Genomic DNA, 23,656 nt, shown 5'->3' on the forward strand with positions numbered 1-23,656 from the left:
ATCCCCTCTGATACTGATGGCATGTGCTTTGGGGAGCCCTGAGCCTATTATTAGAGGTCAAAGCCAGAGTCCAAATAGAGACCCCGCAGCCTGCAGCCCACTGTCTTCTCTTTCCATCTGGAGGTACCGGCCTCCACGCCTGAGCCCCTCTTGCACTCCCTGTGCACTGAGAGAGCTGTGTAACTGCATCTGTGATCTATTTAAATAGATGCTGGGAGTAGCAGCACTGGCCCTGGGAGTGGCTGTGGGGCTATTGGAGTAGAGAGGAACTGCTTCCCAGAAGAAGGGGATGTGGTCCAGGTGGGCACGCTCCCTTAGCCTGTGACCTCCGCTCACTGGAATGGGGCGCAGCCAGATCATTGGCTAAGTGGGGGCTGTAAAGTTTGGAGCCCACGACCAGGGTCTAGGTACCCAGGTCTTAGAGAACACTGACTTTGGGAATATGAGATGGGAGTCAAGAATATTAGGGCCAGGCTGGTGTGGCTCAGTGGTTGAACATCGACCCATGAGCCAGGAGGTCATGGTTCGATTCCCAGTCAGAGCACATGCCTTGATTGTGGGCTCCATCCCCAGTAGGGGATGTGCAGGAGGCAACCAATCACTGAGTTTTTCTTATCATTGATGTTTCTATCTCTCTCTCCCTCTCCTTCTCTCTGAAATTAATAAAAGCATATTGAAAAAAGAATATTGGGATATTTGGGGTTAAAGAATCCCTTTGTCAGGCAGGGTTTTCTACATTAGCAATAGTTTTCCATTAGGTGCTGTTTTGTACTCTGCTACAATTTACACAGAGCTCAAGATTCAATCATTACTTCCTGGGTTTCAAACATAAGAGAAACCTTGGTTGTCTGGTTTTCGACATGATCCAAGGAATCTGACAAAATATTGCCAGCTAAAATGCTATCTCCCTTGTTTACAATCATCCTCTTCACCACACGCTATGCTTACGAATTCACTGCTCCAGCTGAGTCCTTCCCCCAGAGGTCATTTCGTTAGATCCGAGCTCAGTCTCCTGGGTCTTCCTGCCTAAATGCGATCCCTGTTGACCAGGAGGGGGAAGAGCCTGTCTATTTCCATCTTCTAGAAGTGACCGCTGGCCCTGTTCATCGGTGAACTCCCATTCATTCATTCATTCATTCATCCCACTAATGCAGTGGTTCTCAACCTTCCTAATGCCGCGACCCTTTAATACAGTTCCTCATGTTGTGGTGACCCCAACCATAAAATTATTTTCGTTGCTACTTCATAACTGTAATGTTGCTACTGTTATGAATTGTAATGTAAATAGCTGATATGCAGGATGTATTTAGGCGACCCCTGTGAAAGGGTCATTCAACCCCCAAAGGGGTCGCGACCCACAGGTTGAGAACCACTGCACTAATAGTTACTAAGCATGTACTCTGCCCTCATGAGCTAACAAGTAAGAAAGTGGCTGAGATAAGCCATGTAGAAATTCAGTGCCATAAGAAAATGATGGTCTGCGTGAAGGTCCATGTCTGGGAGGGATGGGGGAGAGCTTACCAGGGAGAGGAACATGTAAAATGTAAAGTCCGTGAGACAGGAATTGGTGAGTCTGAGAGACAGGAAAAGAAAAGCCATAATATTTGATTTGTAAAGATGCAATCCACAGGTGCGGGTTCGAAGAATGAAGCCCTCAGCCCCAGACACTCCCCGACCCCTTGCTCTCCAGCATTCTGTTCTCTGTGAGGAGAAAACCAGCCTGGGCTCTGGTGTCTCAGCACTGTGGATGGCGAGGAGGGGCGTGGCCCTGAGGGGTGTCTGTGAGAGGCAGAGAAGCACATGGGAAAACAGAGGACCCTGCTAGTTAGTCCATGCATTTTCCCATTGGACAGTCCTGGGCAAGTGACTTCTAGTCGTTCATTCTTTTTATCTATTTGCTGTTTCAAAGACGAGGCCAAGATCAAATCCCTGACAGACTACATGCAGAACATGGAGCAGAAGAGGAGGCAGCTGGAAGAGTCCCAAGACTCGCTCAATGAGGAACTGGCCAAGCTCCGAGCCCAAGGTAAATGAGTGACTACTTTGCAGGTGTCACGCTCTCGGCCTAAGCAGGCACTGTCTGCATTGCTGAACTCAAGATGTCCACTTTTGCTCAATTAAAGCATTTCTCGGTCTATTGATGACAATGGCATCATTGGGGGTGGGGGGGAGCGGGCGGGGGTGCTGGAGAATAATCCAGAAGACTGCCTTCACTCTCTATCTGCTCCACTGCCCACTTTCCCGGAGCCCACCCTGCCACCCACCTCAGAATCCCCTCTTCCCTACTCCTGCTTCCCGTCTATCAAAGGCCTGTCTGTTCCACCTGCTCATCTCCGTCTTCATTGTCACTGCCTTAGTCTAACTAAGAGTTGTGATGACATCCGTTTAGCGAGGGTCCCGCCCCAGTCTGCTCCAGGCTGGCCCCCGGGCTGCAACCCAAGGGACTGTTCTAAAGTCAAATCTGCCTCGTGCCCAACCCCATGCCTCTGACATTGTGGCTCTTAAGGTCAAGTCTGAACTTCCACCAGTGGCTCACTGTGCCCTCCGTCCTCGAACAGGCCCGTTTCCTTGTCAGGCAGCCTCCCGCTGCCTTTGCTGCGGGAAGTACTGAGCCATAGGAAGCATTCAGTAATCTGAGTAAACAGGAGGAGGCTGACTAGACATGCAGAGACCAGACAGGCTTAAAATATATGCACGGAGATGAAACGGAGCACACATATTATGGGTCGCAATGAAAATTGTTAGAGGCCTTTTGGAAAGCATTTTGAGAAACATATTAATAATCTTAGTATTTTTCATACTTTTGATCCTTAAATCACAAATGCTCGTTACAGAATTATATTAGTGAAAAAAAGGAAGTAACCTAAATGTCCAACATTAACTTTGGTATCTTGTTCAACAGAACATTATTTTCATATTGGAGATGAAGTAGACCAAGGCTGCTCAATGCTTACAATGTAACCTTAGATTAAAAATCATAAAGTGTATCTTATTTTTACTGTGGTTATAACATTTAGAAATCAATGGATGCTTATGTTCCAAGGCCTACACACTAATATTTGAAATGAAAATGGTTTTGCTTGCATAATAGGATTGGCGACAATATTATCCTTTTTTTATTTCCTTTATTATTATGTAGTTGTTTGTTCAGTAAGTACATCTTGTTTCAAAAGCCAAGGCAAATTTTAAAAAGAAAGAGAATATATCCACCCCCGCAGTGACCTTGTCATATTTTCTTTATGTGATAACGGATGAACGTTAGGAATAGAATGCTCCACCCAAAACCTGACGCTGCAAAGAACGTTTCCCTCCTATAAAGGGCTTTTGCGGTGTTGTCTGAGTGGAAATAAAATAGAAGCCAGAGAACCTGAAGTAAGGGAAACAGACCAGAGGGGAAGCTTGATGGCTGAGTGTTGCTGTCTTAAATCACTTGCTCCCCCAACCCAACTCCGGCTGCCCATTGCACCATGTGCTCAGGGGCCACGGACCCAGAGGAGGCTGGGACCACCCCTCCCCACATACACACACAGCAGCCCTTCCCAAATAAGAGGCCTTCCTATTTAATCTAGGGAGTATTTTATATTTCTAATGTCTTTGTTCTTGTCCTTAGATTGTTTTTCTATCCCAGAATCTTAGAGAATAGACAGCATGCCCTTGGGAGGTAAATTGGATCTTCTGGACAGTGGCATCGGTTCAGATGCCACTCAGATTCGTAGAGTGCGGTGTAATCTATACAGCGTGTTTATAACCCACAAAGCACGTTTTCCCCCGGGGGGTCACTCACGAGGCCAGGTGGGGGCCAGTACTCGGAGGTGTGAGGTGCGAGTCAGTGGTAGAGTGGCCTGCTCCAAATGAGCACCTTGCCCTGTACGACGCCCCCCTCCCCCCAGGTAATGTCCCAAGAGCGGCCAGCCTGGCTTCAGCCAGTCCTCCCCTGGCAGACGTCCCTCTGTGCCGTGCTTATAATCGGTGATAGAGCTGATGTTCCTGCCACTGCCATTCTTCTGGTTTTGTTTTTTAATTTTTACTATTGGGTGAAAAACCTTCCAGTTAAATCTGAAACTATCGTTTAAAATTCAAAATAGAAAAAATGCACGAAGTCAGCTTCCAGGATAAGGAGAAGGAACACCTGACGCGGCTGCAGGATGCCGAGGAGATGAAGGTGAGCGCGCACTTGGTCTGGGCCGTCTTGTCCTGGGAAAACCTGTCTCGCTCAGAGATGCGGTGGCAGAGCAGGGTGAGGGGTGGGGGCACCCACCCCGGGCAGTCGCAGCCCATCGCAGAGTGTGGCCTGGTTAGAGATGAGCGGGAGGTGGGGGGGTCCAGCTGCCTGAGCTGTCTGTAGATAGTTCTGTTGTATTCCTGCATTATTCTCTCCCGTTCCCGATGAAGAGGGAGAGCGCGGCCCCTCCCAGCCACTGCCTGGGCCACGCGGTCGGGTTAACCCCTGGAGAAATGCTTGTCCTTCCTCTGAACGGAAGAAAACATCTCCCCCTCTACCTTTTTAAAGAAACACCCCGAGTTTGAATTTCCACCTTAAACATAGAGATCTTTATTTTGGGCCACATTTTAAACAGTAAAGAAAAATGCAGCAAATATGATTGGCAAATAAGATTTTTAGGTGAGTAACATGAGATATGAGGAAATAGATCATTTTGATTAGTTTTAGGCAACCCCTGAGCCCCACTGAGGATGAGCCCATAGTGAAAGCCATGTCCAAGGCAGGACCCTGCTCCAGCCAACAGCACACCTGCCTTACCGATGGCCCCTCTCCTGATTCTACATCGCTTTGCGGAAAAGGTCTCCTTTGAACATCACCATTAACTCGTGCAGGGGGCAGGGCGGGGGCAAGTATCTAAGCTGTACAGGGGAGGAAGTGTAGCTCACACAGGACACGGCTTGTCTGACGTCACCCGGGTAGTAGGTCTGTGCCCTCCGACTGACCTGGCTAGAGACGCCATGTGGCTTGGGGGAGCTGGACTAAGACCCACTCAGTTTTGTAACAGATCCTTGGGTTTTGTTGTCTCAGTAAAGCAGGGCGGGTTCTGGGGCCCCAGCTTTGGGATCTGACAGTGAGGGGCAGTGGGGAGGGTTAGAAGAATCCAGGACCTGTCACGGTGCGGGCTGAGAGCCAGCGCAGATGACACACTCTCTCGGTCTGGCTTGCAGAAGGCGCTGGAGCAGCAGATGGAGAGCCACCGGGAGGCTCACCAGAAGCAGCTGTCCAGACTTCGCGATGAAATTGAGGAGAAGCAGAAAATCATTGATGAGATTCGGGAGTGAGTTGGCACGGGGCTCGGGGATGTGGGGTGGGCCTGGTGAGTGGGCCAGCCTGGAAGGACGTGGCTGTCAGCCAGGGCCTCTGCTCTCTTGGCCTGTGGCTCTGGGCCACTCTGGGCCACAGCGGCTAGACATGCTGCTCCCCAGGTCTGTTCCCCCATCTGGAGCTGAGCCTCAGGGGGTGCTGGTGGGGCAGGTGGCAGGCGAGTCCCCCCGGAACAGGGTCATATTGGTCACTCATGCAGGCAGACACCTGTGCCAGTAGGTGGGGATACTATGAAAGTAAAAAACAAAACAAAAACAACAACAGAAACACACCCCAAACCCTAAATTGGTCTCAGAAGTTAACACAGGTTAAAAAATACTCCAGGCCCTGGCCAGTGTGGCTCATGTGGTTGGAGCATCGTCCTGTGTACTGAAAGGTTGCCGGTTGTATTCTTGATCAGGGCACATACTTGGGTTTCAGGTTTGATCCCCAGTCGGGGCACGTATGGAAGGCAACCAATCGATGTTCTATCGATGTTCTCTCACATCGATGTTTCTCTCTTTCTCTCTCCCAACCCTCTCTCTCAAATCAATAACCATATCCTTAGGTGAGGATTAAAAAACACCCCAGAGAAGGCAGCTCAGCTGCCTCCTCACCCCAGCACCCGCGTGTCCACAGCACAACTCCAAGGCCCCCAGTTGCACATGCACACCTCCCAGGGGCCCCTGGTGCCCGCATCTGAGCTGTGGTTCCTTGGTGCTCGCCAGGATGGCATTATTGCAGCTCGTCTTGGTAACGCCTCTCAAGGCCATTCTCCTGTCACGGCCCAGCCATTGACGAGCCCTGCTCCCTCCTGGCCTCTCCCTCCTCCTCGCTCACCGTCCACCTCATCACACAGGTCACCATGCTGGCGGGGCCTTCAGGATCCTCTCCTGAGAGTTCTTAATGTTTTTTTGCACCGTGAGCTCCTTGCTAATTTTTGAACTCTATAGAGTCATGTTTTTAAATGCCCCAAATAAAAAGCAAGGAAAACAAAGAAAACCAACTTTGTTGAAATACGGTCCTCTCCACTGCCACCTCCCCTGCCCCCAGGTGTGGACCAGAGGTTCCGTCCCCTCCCATTTCTGTAAACGAAGAACCGTCTCTATGTGGGAAGCTCAGGGAAATGATGGACTCAGGGTCACGCAGCCAAGTAGGAATCAAACTGGAGTTAGAGTTTAATTCTCCAGACCACTGATCCCAATCTCTTCTCAATGCGTGCCAGCTGCTCACACACACATTTGCATTTTAAGAGGAGAGAGAGGTAACCCGAGCAAGTGTCAGTGGTGTGATGGGCCGCACACCTCCCCTATGGAGCGCAGGTAGAGGGACCACTGCTCCTCCAGCCGCTGCCAGGCCAGCATTCATGCTGTGCGTCTCCCCCCGTGTCTCATGTTCATTATCCTGATTAGTCACCCTCACAATGTTCAGCGCCAGGGGAAAAGAGGGCGGGAAGGAAGGCGAGAAAGAGGGAGGGTTGGAGATTGAGTTAGCAGGTGGGAGCGTTTCCTGGGCCTGCTCCTTCCAGGGGGCCTCTGGGTCTTCCTCAGAGGGCGTATGATCTGCCTCTACAGTCCTGCGGCCACATGAGAGGGTTTGCAAGTGCTGGGCTGCTGTCAGTGTCGACCAGATGCCCTAACCAGATGGCGAGCTTCTTTTTTGCAGAGACCCAAGACTTGATTTGTTTCCTCCCTCTGTCCCACTCCGCGAGGACCTCACAGAGTGGAACTGCCACAGTGTGAGCCAGGAATTTGGATTTAGAATATGTTTTCAGAACATGGGACCAGAGAGGAAGGGAAGGTCGAAACGGCCAAATAAAGTTCCCTGAGTGCTGCATGCTATCTCTAGAATTCTGACAGGCTCTCTGTCTCTGTTTCAAAGGATCGGCCCTTTCCCCGTCTCATTATTTTCCCCTTGAAGCTCTCGCCCAAGCCAACTATAAATATATCCTCAGAGCTGAGTGTTTCCTGCCTCAGGCGCTCCCCAGAAAATTCGTTTTCACTTGGGCAGGGAGGGAGCTGTGAAATTGCTCTCTGGTTCCTCAAACTCCTCCAGAATTGCCACCTTGATTGCACAGAACTAATGGGGTTGGAACAGAACCATGTCTTTAGCTGGAGGACTCGGGGTTTCAGATTGATGGAGAACATATTGCTTTTTCCTGCCCATTTCAGTTTGAATCAGAAACTGCAACTGGAACAAGAGAAGCTCAGCTCTGATTATAACAAGCTGAAGATCGAGGACCGGGAGCGGGAGATGAAGCTGGAAAAGCTCCTGTGAGTGCGCTGTACACGTTTCCTCTGTTTCCTCTCTTTGCAGCACAGCCCTACGGAATCTGCTTTTGTGATTCCGATACTCAAATATCCGGGCAAGGTCCGGCCAGTTTAAAGCAGACGATGGCTGTGTGTGAGTTGGTTCGTTTTGTTGATTTGTCTGCAGGTGCCGGTGGTGTCTATGGAGATCTCTGACGCCCCCTTGGTGGTTCATGCTTCCTTTTTGTTTTTGCTTTTTAGGTTGCTCAATGACAAAAGGGAACAAGCCAGGGAGGACCTCAAAGGGCTGGAGGAGACAGTGGTATGTCAGCAAGTTTGCCAACTCATTTCCATCTTAAAGACCAGATTAGTTTATGATTTGTTGAATTATTTTATCCTACAGTTTTATCTGGGCATGCCTTTAGTGTATCATTTTAGACATAAAATATGCTGTGGAAAAGTGAGAGTTGTAGAAGTTGTTCTCTGGCTCTTGACGGAGAATCCATCCATCCGTCCATCTGTCTGTCCTCAGTACTGTAACCCTGGGACCCCTGTGTAAGAATTGAACTAAGTTGCAAATCACTGCCTGTAATTTTATAGCTTCTGCGCCCTGTGGCCACATCCACTCAACCTCCAGCAGGTACTTGTGGAGCACCTGCGAGGGCTGGCATTCTAGGGGCGTGAGCTGCATGATAAACAACAGATACAACGCTGGCTCTCGTGAAGCGGAATTTTATCTGGAGGAGACAGACAGCAAACAATAGGAAGTAAATGACGAACTCCACTGGACGGTTATAGAAAGCACGGGGCATGGTTGGGGGTGGGGGTGCTCCAGGAGGAGGCCACGTTAGAGCAGGGACTTCAGGCAGTGGGCTTGGGGGTGACTGGACAGACAGCCTTCCAGGCAGAGGCAGCAGGGAGAGGAGTGGCTGTGGTCCAGTGGAAAAGGGGCAGGAGGTGGCACCCAGATGTCAAGGTTCAGTTGCTCAAGTCTCCCCGAGTGTTTGGGCCAGGCGGGGGATGGGACCTGTGTCCAGGGTGGGACTCTGAAGCCCACTGTAGGGGACGACGCTCGACAGGCCGTCCCTGGTTCCCAGGCAGCCCTCTGGCTTTCATAGGACACTTTGTCCGGGCTTTGGGGCTAGACCCTCCTCCTGCCCCATCGATGGGCCTCTTGTTTCCACCTCACAGTCCCACCCTCACTGTCCACGGTGACAGGAAGCTGAGCTCTGAGCTTTCACACAAGGGCAGTGGCCTGCGGGTGGGGAGTGGTCCTGAGGGGAGCAGGTCAGGGCAGGTGGGGAATGATGACGAATACCATAGAGGAAAAGTGGATCTGGGTGCCACCTCCTGCCCCTTTTCCATAGAGGAAAAGCTGTTGCCAAGGGGCTGAATGACAGTTGCCTAAGCATGCATGTGCGTAAGCATAACTTCTAACTACTTTGAAGGTCTTTAGCTGCTCCCCCCAAACTGCTGCATTTGCCGAAAGACAAGCAGAGGGAACGTCACCATGCTCTGGTTCTGTGACATTTGCACTTATGCCCATGGACATGCTCACCCGGCTCCAGGCCGTCCCTTCTCATTTCCCTTTGATGTGGTGGCAATTCTAATGGAAAATTTTTCTGTGATTACGGTTCAGTCAATAATAAAACCCCTGTAGTGGGAGGGAGAGTGTGCCTGGCGGGGCTGTGGGCTCGCTCCTCGGGCAGGAGTGGGGAGTTGTCTGCGCTCTGCACCTGCCAGGAGGTGGCTAAGCCTGGGACAGGTCTGATGTGCACAGTAGTCACCATGACAGACCCGTTAGCTTCCTGGGGAAAGCAATTTACTTCATCGGAGGAAGCAATTGACTTCAGTGCTTCTTATTTCCACACAGAATGTCAGAATTGGACCCCATAATAAGACCTAAATTAACGTAGAACCTTTATTCCAAGAAACTTAGTGTTTCCATAGCTTTTTAGCTTGTCTCCTCCTTTTTTTCTGTGAGCGTGAATGAGCTTCATCCCCTGACATTTTTGTCAAAGTAGGTCAACTTAGACAACCAGAAAAACATAAATGCAAGTTTATCTCTCTTCTCCCGATGGGAAAATAGTTTGCAAGGAACTAATCACAATACCTGGAGACTTGAATGGAAGGATTTTCTGATCTTAGCAAAGATCACCAGGTTCGACTCAGGCTCTTGTCTCAATCAAATTCCTAAGGGTTCATTTGTAGAAAATAATCCAAAATGAAGAAAAAATGCCCCTAAGAAGTTAGTTACCCTGAAAATTATAAGAAGAACCAGCACAATGAAAGGAAGCAATGAGAGGCTAATGAGGAAATGGCTGTCAAGTACGATGCATCAATAAATTAATACTAGCTACTGTTTACTGAGCACCTACTGTGTGCCAGAAGCTGTCCTACGTTTTATAAAGATCATCTCATTTCATCTTGATCACAACAACTCTGAAGCGGCTACTGTTTTGTCCTCACATTACAAATAAGAAAACTGAGAAACTAAGGCACAGAGCGGTTAGATACGTTGCCTGGGCTCACCTGAGCGGAAAGTCTGCCTCATCCATACGCTCAGGGATGCAAAGCAAACGGACCAGGGCCAGGGTGGGGGTGGGGGTGGGCGCAGAAACATGAAGACTATCGGTAAGGGTGGGAAGATGTGTGGCTAACTTTTCATTTAACCTTGTTGACATTATATGTAATGTGCATGTGAGGACAAAACAGTGAGAAATTAGAGGGAAAAAAGGAATCCATTCTGGTCACATAGCCCCTAGGAATTTTGGTGAGAAAACTTGAATTTTTGTGGTTGAGGGAAAAGAAGGTTCCAGTTAGAACATAGCAGGTGAGCTGGCATTGCTCTAGTTTGCGGTTCACTGTGCGAGTTCCCAGTCTCCGCACCGTGGGGTGCACGGAGATGACGCCAGGTCAGTGGGGTGGGCGCGTGTGGTGGGCGAGCCAGGGGGCTTGCGAGTGGGCGGCCGAGAGCCGGTGTGCTATACCTCAGTGCGTCCCCACTCACGCGGCTTCTTCACAACTTCCCTTCTAGTCTCGGGAGCTGCAGACTCTGCATAACCTCCGCAAGCTCTTCGTCCAGGACCTAACCGCCCGGGTGAAAAAGGTGAGCCTGCTGTGCGAACGGGACCAGGTAGAACGGGTGCTGGAGAGGATCCTTTTCAGATGAAGTATCATTGCTTAAACCAAGCTGGCTGTCATGGCAGTGAATGTTATTAAAAGAATGTGCTAGAGGCAGAAATCACTCGGAACGCTTTGCCATCTGATTTTTCCTCCTTAGTGACAGGCAGTTGTAATCCTTTCCCTGGCCTTCATTTCAAGCGAGTGCGTGTGTGTGTCTGGCTGTGGTGGGAAAGCCAGAGTGCAGACTGCAGGGACACCGCAGAGGGCCTCAGACGCCTGCTGGGCGCTGCCAGACGCCAGAGAAGGCAGAGGCCCCTGGGGGCGGGGTCAGAGTGTCTAAAGCACCGTAGCACCCGATGTCTTATGTGCTCTTCCCAGCAGCCAGGTGTGGTGCTTAGTGTTCTGAGTTGCAGATGTGGAGATAGGCTCAGAGGTTAAATGCCTCACTCAAGATCGCACAGCTGGGGAGACCCAGAGGCAGGACTGGAATGCACATCTGTGTGCCTTCTAAACACTGATCTCGGGGAGTTGCCACATGGAGAACCCCAAGAGCAACTGGAAGAGGTTTAAGAAGGGAGGAGAGTGGAAGCAGCAAGGGGGCTATTCTTTAAGATGTTTAAAAGCGATGGAAAAGGGGCCATGGGCCATATCCAGAGGCCTCATAGGATGGGAGGAAGCTATACTTAAGAAAGTGTGTGCATTATGTGCCTGTGCAGGCACATGTGTGCGTGTATGTGTGCATGCATGTCTATGTGAAGGAGCCAAGGGAAAGAAGTGAAATACATAAATAAGAAGGTCATTGGTAGAGTCAGAATCTTAGCATAGATGGATGTGTTAGGGGAAGGGACACATTCTCCCAGAGAGAAATGGAGAAGCCAAGGTGGAGACATTGGCAGGAAGTAGTAACAGTCGAAAGAGCTGCACTGACAGCTTTGATCTCAGTTCACGTGGAGGCTCTGTCCTCAGTGTCAATACAGAAGGAGGCGCGTGGGGAGGCCAGGAGACTAGGGAAGGCTCAGGCAGTGCGGGGGGATTTGCCAGGGAGGAGGACAGGACTGCTGAGCAGCGGTGTGAGTGTCCAGCTGAGAGTCAGAGCAGGCGTTTGCCGTGGCCCTGACAGCATGGCTCTCGTGAGTTTGGAAGCCTGGAAATAAAAATAAAGAAAAGGGGGTAGAGGATGAAGGGCGATTTCAGGGCCTGAATGGCAGTGGTCAGGCAGGTAGGTAGAGACCACAATCATCAGACTAGAAATGGCCAAACGACCTGGACCAGGTGTGGGAGAGAGGTCAGAGCAGAGGTGATGGAGAGGGAGACGAGAGGTTGCGACAAGAGCTGAAGCGGCTCAGTCTGAGGGAGGAGGTGGTCTGAGGGAGGAGGTGGTCTGCGGGAGGGCGAAGAGCTGGAGATCAGACCTCTTTGATTTCATGCTATAAAACTCGAGGAAGGAGCAGAGGTTCTCCCAGTGTGGTCATCGGCCAGCAGCGTCAGCATCGCCTGGGAGCTTGCTGGATGAGCAGATTCTCAGACCCACCCAAGACTCGGTCCACTGAACCGGAGGCTGGGGTGGGGCCAGCAATCTGGGTTCTAGCAAATCCTCCTTCAGTTTCAGACTGAGGACACCCAGGTTTGAGACGCGCTCAGGAGGAGAGGATGTGTAATCAGACGAGGCAAGCACGCTTTTCCGTTTCGTGTTTGCATGCTTTTCCTAACCTGTCTGGCTGCTCAGGTTGGCGCTGCCAGCAGGGCACTGTTTTTGCCAATCTCAAGTTCTGATCATGTAAGAGCCCGGATGCAGTAGTGACTCGTTGGAGGTGAATTCATTAAGGAAGTTTATGGAAGTGGAAGCTGAAGGGACAGCTGAGGCCACTGAGACCTCCCGGTGGGCATGGACCCTTGCCCAGCTGCGATGTTTGAAATCAGCGTTAGGTCTTGGGTTTATGTTTCCACATTGGTTCTTCTTAATGAGTCTTAGGGAGAATGCCATGCGAGACACTTTTGAAAAGAAAAGTATTTATCTACCTGCAAGAGAGAAGTATATATATCACAGAGAGTTAATCTGTATCTTTCAAGAGCAGATTTGAAGTTTTTTTCCAGACCTCTAAAAAATAACAATTTAACATTTTGACACCAACCAAAGAACTAATTTGAGAGGCTGTTGAGTCTAAACTTTTAGAACCTCTGCTGGTTTTCATTTCCAGAAGAGCCTTTAGGGACTGGGTTTAAAGGGAGATTTAGAAAGTCTGGCCTGCACTCAGCTGGGCAGAGGGTGGGCAGTGCCAGGCTCGTCTCGCTGACCCTTGGTGTTGATGCAGAGTGTGGAGCTGGACAGCGACGATGGCGGGGGCAGCGCTGCCCAGAAGCAGAAAATCTCCTTCCTGGAGAATAACCTGGAGCAGCTCACAAAGGTCCACAAACAGGTAGGAGAGCTGTGCGGTCCCTCTGCAGCCCTCTCTCCTGGGCGGGGCCCGCTGCATTGGCCACACTGCAGGGCCACACTGCAGGGCCACACTGCATGGGCCACACTGCAGGGCCACACTGCATGGGCCACACTGCATGGGCCACACTGCATGAGGCCCGTGGAATCCTCAGTCCTCCGTGGCTTCCCTTCTGTCTAAGATACTGTATTTCATCAAAGCCAATGTGAGGAGTTGAGTTCGAACTCTGGGTGTGGGGAGTGGGAAGTTCAGTTCTGTCTTTTCCCGCCACCTGCAGCCCCAACCTCGGTCCCCAACGGGCTTTGGTGTCTCCCGGGAAGCCCCAGAGCTCCACAGAAGGCAAAGCAGGCACTGCCCAGCTGGTCCAGGCCGGCTGCTTTCACAGACAAGGAGGCAGACTGGCCCTGGGCGGGGAGCTGGGGGCATCACTGTCCCTCTGCTCTGTTGCTGTCCCTGGGGCACCCTCTCAGGTTCTTTCAATGCCCTGAGTCTGTCTGGAGACGCAGAGAGCAGTGGTGATTTAGGGCTTAGCTGCCTCCTTTCTGTTGAATGCTGGAATGTTCATGCTGTTTTCCCTAAATCCTAAACACTGGGACATGATGGAAATGCCAGATGGCCGAGGGGATGTCATTTCTCTTTGACTTGTTACGGCTCTTCACCGTTACTGATGCTGTCATTTTTCCTCAGAGGGAGGACCGCAGATTCAGTGTGGCTGATGTTATTGAAGCAAGTTATTGACAGAAATACAAACGTAAACACTGTCAGGGAGTAGGGCTCTGACATTCATGAACATTTTTACTATGGACTCAATGAATATTTACTGCTCTCTGGCAGTCCCAGAACGGGTACTGGGCATACACAGTGACAACTTCTTTGAGCACATTCTGATTTTCAAAACTTTTTTATCCACTTAGATTCCTGCTTTGGTCCTATTATGTCCTTTGTTATAAATGAGAAACCGTGGTGGTCCAATGACTTACCCCAGTTACACGGCCAGGGAATGATAGAGCTTGGGCCCAGGGTGAGCCTGTTGCTTCTGAACGGAGTGTCTTCAGTGGTGAAAGAAAGAGCAGTCCCCCGGGTTGCCCGTTAGCCCGGGATGTACTGCAGAGCAGGTCCCAGCCACACGCAGCTGTGGACGGTGGGTCCTGGTGGGAGGAGGAGGCCTGCGAGGGCCTAACGCGCGCCCTGCACAGAGCCCTTTGCTGGGCATTTCTCAGCTTTCACACGCTGACGTCGGAGCATGCTTTCTCCCAGGAGAGAGGAAGCAAACCCTGTCCGAGCCTGAGTTTCCTGTGGTGGGACTGGCTTTACTTAGACCCTCGCACCCGTGGATCGTGTATTTAGTAATTCGATCCCTTTGCTCTTCCCAGAGGGTTATGGTCATGTGGACTTTGTGCCCAGCAGGGGTGGTCACTCAGCTGCAGAGTCTGCTTCTAGCTGTGCTCCTGTCACAGTCTTTGTCCCCCGAGGTGGGTGCTCCCTGGTAATTGCCCCTTCCCCTCCACCCCAGCTTGTCCGGGACAACGCTGACCTGCGCTGTGAGCTGCCCAAGCTGGAGAAGCGGCTGCGCGCCACGGCCGAGCGCGTCAAGGCCCTGGAGAGCGCGCTGAAGGAGGCCAAGGAGAACGCCCTGCGGGACCGCAAGCGCTACCAGCAGGAGGTGGATCGCATCAAGGAGGCCGTGCGTGCCAAGAACATGGCCCGGAGGGCCCACTCGGCCCAGATTGGTACGTGCCTCTCGCCTGGGCCCTTGCTAAAGGCGAGGTCTCCACCGGCCAGGAGCCCTGGTGCTCTGAGGCCACCTGGCGGTGGTTCTGGAACAGGTGGTCAGGCTTGCAGGACCCAGGCCGCTGCGCCCATCCCAGCACCTGCGTCCACCCTGGAGAAGGCGGTGTCCTTACACGGAGATCCCAGCGTACACTGTGGTCTTCAGAACTGCTGAGCTGAGAGGCCGGCTGGCCTGGGCTGTAGGCAGAAGTGTTGGGCTGTAAAAGGACACCCTGCCAGATATACCAGAATATACAGCTATTTCTCAGCAAGGCCCGAAGGTCCCTGTCCTGGGTGGAACCATGAGGAGTAGGGAGCCAGGGCCTCAGGCAGAGCTGCTTGCAGATGCAGGTCTGGATGTCCTGGCTCCCAGGCCTGGCGTCAGTGAGCCCCCGGTTCTAAGTGCAAGGCCTGGGTTGGGGCATTCTCCCCACACAGGGAAGGAGTGTAGCTGCTACGTCACGTTCCTAGGACAGAGCTGTAGGAATAAACGGGACTTAGGGATGATCTCTGGAGGGCTTTTTAGAAAACTGAAGCGTCTCCAGCAGAATGTACTATTATTGCCCATCAGACAGTGCTGTGCAGAGGTTTTTAAACCAGCACCTTCGTGTTTCTAGTTTTCAGGTTATACTTTAGATTAGTGGCTCATTGGATCTTTTCACCCTTTGCACTTACTGGATTTTATACCCTTAGAAAACCTACTGAAAACTATGGACCCTCTCCCTAGAAAAGGGATATCTGGCAGAATTCCACATCTAACTTAGGGGCTCACAGATGCCCTCGGAACCCATGGGGGCCTGTGGGTCGGCCTCGGACCAAAACTGAAAGTCCTTTGTTTCTCATTTTCCTCGATCTGAATAAAAATGATTGCTACGGAAGTTCTTTCTGTCTCCTAAACATTGGTGTCCTGGGTTAGCTCCCTGCACTAATAGGAGGGCAAACTTTCTTTCAGAGGCTCTGGTGGCTGAGAACGGTAATGCTGACAAGAATTCTGCCTTGCTTTTCACCTGTGGCCTGAAGGTACCTGGGCGTGGCTCTCTGAGTCCTTTCTGACGCCTCTTCTCTCCTTTCTGTTGGTTGACACAGCCAAACCCATCCGGCCCGGACACTACCCAGCGTCATCTCCAACAGCCGTTCACGCCATCCGAGGGGGAGGAGGCGGCTCATCAAACTCCACTCATTACCAGAAATAAATAAGTAAGTCCCTGGTGCTGGGTGGCTTCTGTCTGGGCCAGAGCCCTGCCCCTGCCTGGCTTCCTCCCACGTGTGTGTGGACCTGCAGCAGACAGGAGACAGCTCTGCTCCCACAGGCCCTGGGGTTCAGGTGTCAGGGACCGAAGCCTATCCTCAACTCAATCTAGTGCCCCGGGGTCTTCTAGCTGGGCCACCTGGCGCCGGGTCCCCCAGAGACAGGCGAGGGTGTGGTGAATGAGTCACCTGAGCTTGCTTTTGTCTTTGGGACTCCCCGCCGGAGCTGGCATCCAAAAGGGCATTACCCGTTTGTCAACTGCTTTTACCCAGAACAGACAGACATGGGTGATTAAGTCTCAGGAACTGAATATAAAGCAAAAGCCAGATAATGACAGTCATATTTTTACAGTTACTATCTGAGCTCAACAAATGGAGTGTTTGAAAACTATGCTAATCTACTAGTATATTTGGGTGGATCCAGGCCAGTTTTTCCTTTGAGATAGTGGGCTGTAAACGTCTCTTTCCACAACCCACATGCCTAATATGGTTCTACAGCAAAAAAGGGGGAGAGGTAATAAACTTGGGAAGAGAGAGGAAAAGAGCACAAGCCTGTCCTTTTGAACTTCGAGGTGGAGAACGGGCTGCTGGTTAGTAGAGCAGACAGATAATGGGGTGGCCAGAAAACTGACTTTGAACCAGTAACGTGTGGAAGGGAGGAGGTGGCTCCGGATGCTGGCCTTGACCTCTGAGCCCCGCCGGAGGAAGCTAGTGTGTGAGGGGGCGGGTTTGCACAGCAAACCTCAGTGACCGGCCACGCAGGAGAGCAGCAGCTCCCAGCCCTTTTTGCATCATGGTAAGGACGGGGAACGGAGGGAGGCTGGAGCCCTCACTCGGAGATGACGGCACTGCTCAGGCTCAGACTAAAACTTCCGAGGGGGAAGCTTGGCGGCCCCACCCAGGCACCATTCAAGGAGCAGCAGGGAGGAACAGCAGGGAAGGCCGAGGCAGCCGTGAGCAGGCCGCGTGCCCACTGCCATCTGCCATGTCCGAGATGGGTGGGTAGGACATGAACTTGGCAGCAGCCCACCCCATTCAGATCTGACCTCCACTTCAAGTCGGAAGCAAATAAAATCAGATATTATAAAATTGCTTTGCCTGCCATGTGGTCAGTGTCGGGGTTAACACTGGAATGGACCTGGAAGGTCAAGTTGGGCTACTTAGCACAGAAAAGCCTATGGCACTGGTTCTTGAACTCTGGGGGTGTTGGCATCATCTGGCACCCAGGGACCTAGGCTCATCAAGGTAGCATAGGGACCTGGACCTTGGTATTTTCTTTTTTTAAAAAAAAAATTTGTTTTATTGCATAAAGTATTACAAAGAGTATTACATATGTCTCCTTTTTTTTCCCCCTTGACATTCCCCCGGCCTCCCTTACCCCCCAGTGTCTTGTGTCCATTGGTTATGCTTATATGCATGCATACAAGTCCTTTGGTTGATCTCTTACCACCCTCCCGCCAACCCTCCCCGGGCTTCCCGCTGTAGTGGACCTTGGTATTTTCACCAAGTACCCCAGGTGTTTCATTTGCCACCAAAGCTTGAGAACTACTATCTTAAAGTTACTGTGACTTACATAAGATGGGCGTTTATTTCCGTTGCATAAGGAATTTGAAGTGGTCTGTCACAACAGAAAGCTAGCCTCTTAAATTTAGACTCATTGTCCTCAGCAAATACCTTCCTCCCTTTCTCAAGGTCATCTCAAGGCCACCGAAATGACTGCTACAATTTACATTCCAAGCGTAGGAAGCAGAAAGGAAGCAGAGACGAGGCAAAAGCAGCTCTCCCACTGAATCAGCTTCCTTATTTAAGCAGCCTTCCCAGAGTCCCATACAGTCCTGGTGCCCACATCCCGCTGGTAGAACTGAGGTACACGGCCATGCCTAGCTGCAAGGGAGGCTGGGAAAGGTGGTCGTTTAGCTAGGTGCATCACCGCCCCGAGTAAGAGTAGTGTTTCTTTGCTGAGGACAGGAAGATGAATGCTGTGGGCACCCAGCACTCGGCATTTGCTGAACACCTCGCATGCTGCAGAGCTGTCCTGGATGTAGTACCTGCATTGCCCACTTGAGGTGAGCTTGCAGACAGGTGCCTGTGCTTGGCTCCCAGCAAGAGACTGTGCTCTCCAGGTCTAGAGACGGTGCAGTGGTCACTTCACGAATGCTGTCCCACAGAGGCCTGCCGGACCCACACTGTGTGGGAGGTACGCACAGCGCATGTTGGCCATTATTGCCTGGATATCCTCTTCTCACCCTGAAGATGGAAAATCAGTAGGTCGGCTGAGACTTTCGAAGTAACAGAATGCCCTCACCCACCGTGGTGATTAGTTTCTTTACTCAAAGTGTTATGAGTGGTTTTGATGATTGTATCTGAAACTGGAAGCTCCTCGACCTACTTCATACATACGTACAACTCCTGGGCTGGGTGCTTTTCTCACCACGTCACGAACGGACCCTTTCCCGTTGCCGGGACGCGGTGTAGTTGCAGGTCTGGCCTTAGACACCTGGTCAGTGCCGGGTCCTCTGCTTCTTTCAAGTTATTTCACCTCAGAGCTGGTGTCCTCTTCTGTGGCAGGGCGAGAGTCCTTTCCCTGGGCCATGGACATTGATGTCATGCTTCTAAGCTGCTTGGCGTATAACAAGTGCTCAGTTAAAACGCCAGCTTCTAATATTCATGAGCAGTGCAGTACTGGGTACATAGTAGGTAGTTGGGAAACGTTGGTTTATAATCTCCTTGATTTCATACAGTTGTTACAAAATAATTTTTAGTCTCTAGTAGATCATAACCACTGAGTGCGGTGCGGAAGGCCCATGTCTGAGTAGCCTGTTTGCTGCTATGAGCAGATACAAGGGGTTTTAAAGATACTATCATTTATCTGAAAGTCATAAACAAGAACATTGACTTTATTTTTCTTTTTAAAAAAATATATTTTTATTAATTTCAGAGAGAGGAAGGGAGAGGGAGAGAGAGATAGAAACATCAATGATAAGAGAGTGTCATTGATCGGCTGCCTCCTGCACACTCCCTCACCCCTCTTCCCTCACTGGGGATGGAGCCCACAATCCAGGCATGTGCCCTGACCGGGAATCGAACCATGACCTCCTGGTTGATGGGTCAGCGCTCAACCACTGAGCCACATCAGCCGGGCAAGAACATTGACTATTTTTAAGGAAAGAACAATTGTAAGAAAAGACTGGCATTTGTCAGCAGAGGTTAGAAAAAAAAAGGATAATATCCAATGGAGTGGAGAATTATAACTGGAAGTGAGGAAATGCTAAATCATTTTTAAAGAAATAATTGGAAATGTGAAATTCATTGTTTAGATGAGATCACATTGTGATGGCCTTTCCAAACCCTTGGGAGTCTTGCTGTGAAACGTGTGTGCGCTGGGTGGAGTGATTTCACCTGCTCCCTCTTCCCAGCCCTGTGAGGCCAGAACAGCACGCGGATGGCTCTAGATATCTCTGGGAATTTCTTCTGCTTCATGTTAAGGTTCAAGAACTAGAATCACAATAAGTATTTTGGTTTATTTTCAAGGTTTCGGAGGAACTGAAGATATAGAAATTAAGGTATAGAAAACAAAAGAACCCAGGGCAATGCTGGCTCTTATCTAATCAAACTTAAATCTCGGGGACGGGGAACCTCTTTTTCAGACCAAAAGCTGGACATGGGCAGTACATGCAACAAGTTAAGGACATGGGACATGGCTTTGGCCAGATGTGGGTTCCAGGCCCGGCCTTGACTTTACTCCTGTGTGACATTGAGGATGATTTTTTTCAGCCTCAGTTTCCTCATCCAAAGAATGGGAACGGGCATAGAGGTTGCTCTGTGCTCGTTTTAACAGTGAGTGAGACACAGAGGGCTCTCTTCGTGTGTAGTGATATGCTTGTTTTGGGAGACACAGCACATACACAAGGCAACTTCAAATAGTGGTTATTGCACTGAAGAAAGTAAAGAACAGGGTCATGGAATAGAGACGGAGGATGCTAATGTGGAAAGAGGGGCTGACATTTGAGCTGAGAACTGAATGATGAAAAGCCAGCCACCCAGTGGCCTGGGGCAGAGTGGCACAGACACGCGTGGAAGATGGGCATATCTGAGGAGCCAAGGAAGGCTGATCGGACTAACGCACAGAGAACAGGGGAGACCGTCTTAATTCGGGCTGTTGGGAAGGGAGGTGGGGACTGGATAAGTGAGGCTTTGAGGCTCCGGTGAGCAGTTTAGAGTGGAGTCCAGGTGTGCGGGGCTTTGGGATGGAAATGGTGGGACCTGGTTCATGATAGGAAAGGGCCACCATGGGCTGGGCTTCGGAGAAAGGGCGGGGGCCTGAGGGTAGGAGCAGGGCCTTTCCTAGCGGCGGTTGCTGCTCTCCACTTGGAAGGGGTAGCACTGAGCCGACGTGGTGGCAGCAAGTGCTTAGAGTCAGCCCGTGTGTGAGAGCTGAGGGTGGAGGGGAGAGGGCTGTGTGGTGGAACTCAAAGGTGGTTCCTAGGTCCGGGCCCTAGCAACCAGGTAAGTGTAACCTTTAGCATGACGGGAAATTGGGTGAACTGCAAGTTTGGCTTTTATCATCCTGATTAGGAGATGCCTCTTAGACATCAGCCCAGCTCACCGTCCACGTGGGTGTGTTGAGTAGGCTGTGGGATTGGTGTGTCTGCAGCTGAGGAGAAAAGTCAGGGTTGAGGTGGTGGGGATTGTGTGGAAGGCAGAGGGTCTGGAGGAGGCAGCCCGGAGGAAGCGTGGACAGAGGCAGAGGCCTGGGGGAGTTAGGCCCTGGGGACCTGTGGAAAAGGTAGGTGGCACCACCAAAGGAGAATGTGAGGTCAGGTGGACACCCAGTTTTTAGAAAAAGGTGGTCAGGTGTGTCAAAGGCTGCGCAGAGCTGGAGGAAGATGACGACGGAGACTGATGGTTGGTGAAAGTCAGAGGGAGGTGACCTTGAGCTGCTCAGCAGAAGGGGATGCGGTCCAATTAGCTGCGACTACAGAAGGGGGTTTTACTTTTTATTTTTTAAAAAATATTTTTATTGAGTTCAGAGAGGGAGAGAGAGAGAGAGAGAGAGAGAGAGAGAGAGAGAGAGAGAGAGAGAGAAAGAGAAGCATCGGTGATGAGAATCATTGATCAGCTGCCTTCTGCTCGCCCCACACTGGGGATTGAGCCTGAAATTCGGGCATATGCCCTGACCTGGAATCCTATCGGGACCTCCAGGTTCATAGGTCAATGCTCAACCACTGAGCCATGCTGGCCAGACAAGTTTTATTTGAATGGGCAGAGGAATGGAGGATGTGGGGTTAAGAAGGGGTTTGCATTTCTTTTTTAAGATGGGGGCTATTGCAGCTTATCTGCATGCGGATGGTGTTGGTCCAGCTGCGAGGGGACATGGATAATGTAGGAGAATTACAGGTATGGAGTATTGGGTCCAGAGCAGAGGTGACACTGCACCCAAGGTGCTGGATAGGGCGCACAGGGAGGTAAGAGGGCTCTCTTAGTGCATGCCTTTCCTTATAGGTAAGCCAGGATATCGGCTGAGAGGGAGGTGGGAGTTGCGAGCTGGAGACGAGGTGTGAGGTTGGCCTCTCAGGCATTATTCGAAGCCCCACATTTAACGCAGCAGCACTGGAATACTTGTCTAGCTCCCTGGTTCTGAGGGCCCTGCAGTTGTCTTCCTTTCCTGGCCACGCTTTAGCAAGCCAGTGGGCACTTGTTCAAATGTGTCCACCAGATGGCGCCAGTGGGGCATTGCTGAAACCGCTGTTTTCTGAAAGGTTTTGTGGCAGAATGGTATTCTTTTGGTTTTCCTATGTTTGGACCATTATTTCTCAAACTTGAATAGTAAGTAGAGTACTTTTAAAAAAATAAAATTCTCACACAGTCCCAGAGTTTAAGTTATTGTAGTACGCCATGTAAATATTTGAAAATTTAAAACACTATACACTCCTTAAACTTACAGATCTTACACAACTGTCAAGTCAAAACAAATTGAGAAGTTATATTAAAATGAAGCCACATATCAAAACTCTAAATCACCAAAGTTAATATACTTGGAAGAAAGGTGATCCTGCCGAGCATGAAGAGCCAGGTGCGGTGCCGTGACTTTGAGTGTGTGGCACGCCTGTGCTGCTTCCGTGTGTCATGACGTGACTCAACTCTTCCACCCCCTTCACTGTTAAAGCCACTGCAGAATCAGAGCATGCCTGCAGGTCATTCTGTCTTCCGGGGCTGGAACACATCATTTTCCTACAGAGCTCAGCTCCTCCCCTTTAGATGAAGACAGTTGAAGTCGTGAGGAGTAGCACCAACTTGGGCAGAGCAGAGGGCGAGTGTGGGCTTGCACAGGATGCCAGCCACAAGGCGGTTGGCGGGACCATCTGCAGTAGCACAGAGTGATGCTTCAGATTTCTGTGGTAAGATAAACATAGAAATGGAAATATTATAAAATTAACCAAAGACCCAGGATGCCTCTCACGGTGCTGATATAGAGGAAGAGCCTGATTTGAGGACTGCACTTTTATTAAAACCATACATATTAAGTCTAGAAACCATGTCCTATTTAATAAAGTTTTGATAAACTTTTATCAACGTTTATTTGGTAAAATCACAGCAGTAGAGTCAGAAGAGACCCAATTGGGGCTCTTCTAGGACATTTGAAGAAGCAATTAGCATTTGTAGACGGTGTTTTTCATGTTTTGAAGCATAAAGAAAACAGCCCTGGAAAAGCACTTCTGCGGTTTATGGCAGGGCCACCCAGGGGGTGTGACTACGAAGAGCCATCGGAGGAGCCTGGGTGCGCCTTTCCCAGGACCAGTGACAGTCACTGCAGGCGTCACTGCTTCAGGCCTTTATTATGAACTAATGGCCCAGTGCACAGTTTCGTGCACATTGAAAGGAAATTAATTAGAAGAAATATTTTAGTATCACTACCTGCCCTTCCTTTATAATAGAAGTGTCAACCAAATTCATGATCAACAATGACAGATGGAAACACATGTGTGCAATTGGCGCCAGCGAGAGCTTTATATGTATCATGCATGCGTGAGTCAACTTAGCCTTTTATATATATAGAACTAGAGGCCCAGTGCAGGAAATTCGCACACCGGGGCCTCCCTTCCCCTGGCTGCCTGCCACCACTGGGGCCTCCCTCCCTTCCCCCAGCCGGCCCCGCCCCCTGGTCAAACTCTCAGATGTACTGCCAGTTGAGGGGACAATTTGCATACTATGCTTTTATTATATAGGACAAACTTGCTTAATTAGAACCTGCTTTATGATTTAGCTAAACTTTTTTCAGCCCAGTGAAACATCCCAACTTCTCTTTCAGGTGATTGTCAGCAACACAGAAGTAAATATCAACATGAATCAGATTATTATTGTAGATCACACAGGAGAACAAAGGGTAAAATATTTAACTGCAACAGTGTTTGACTATATCCTGTGCAATGAGAAAATCTGAAGTCATTTTCAAGGTCCAGCATTTCTTATTTATTTTCAGTTGGACCAAGTTTCTAAACATTCTAAATGTCCATTTTCTGGCT

General features: G+C 50.4%; 1 protein-coding gene across 1 annotated transcript in view; it reads left to right on the forward strand.

The window, feature by feature from the left end:
- The window catches only part of KIF5C (kinesin family member 5C), a 120,738-nt gene that overhangs the window by 81,809 nt on the left and 15,273 nt on the right, over positions 1-23,656 (forward strand). Inside the window, exons 17-25 of the mRNA XM_006753601.2 lie at positions 1,910-2,026; positions 4,086-4,162; positions 5,170-5,279; positions 7,477-7,578; positions 7,816-7,876; positions 10,592-10,663; positions 12,993-13,097; positions 14,629-14,845; positions 15,972-16,082. Coding sequence (XP_006753664.1) covers positions 1,910-2,026; positions 4,086-4,162; positions 5,170-5,279; positions 7,477-7,578; positions 7,816-7,876; positions 10,592-10,663; positions 12,993-13,097; positions 14,629-14,845; positions 15,972-16,078 — 968 coding nt within the window. The 3' untranslated portion in view covers positions 16,079-16,082. The remainder of the gene's footprint in view (positions 1-1,909; positions 2,027-4,085; positions 4,163-5,169; positions 5,280-7,476; positions 7,579-7,815; positions 7,877-10,591; positions 10,664-12,992; positions 13,098-14,628; positions 14,846-15,971; positions 16,083-23,656) is intronic.

Source organism: Myotis davidii, unplaced genomic scaffold (genome assembly GCF_000327345.1).
Source record: "Myotis davidii unplaced genomic scaffold, ASM32734v1 scaffold110, whole genome shotgun sequence".
NCBI classification, from domain to species: domain Eukaryota; kingdom Metazoa; phylum Chordata; class Mammalia; order Chiroptera; family Vespertilionidae; genus Myotis; species Myotis davidii.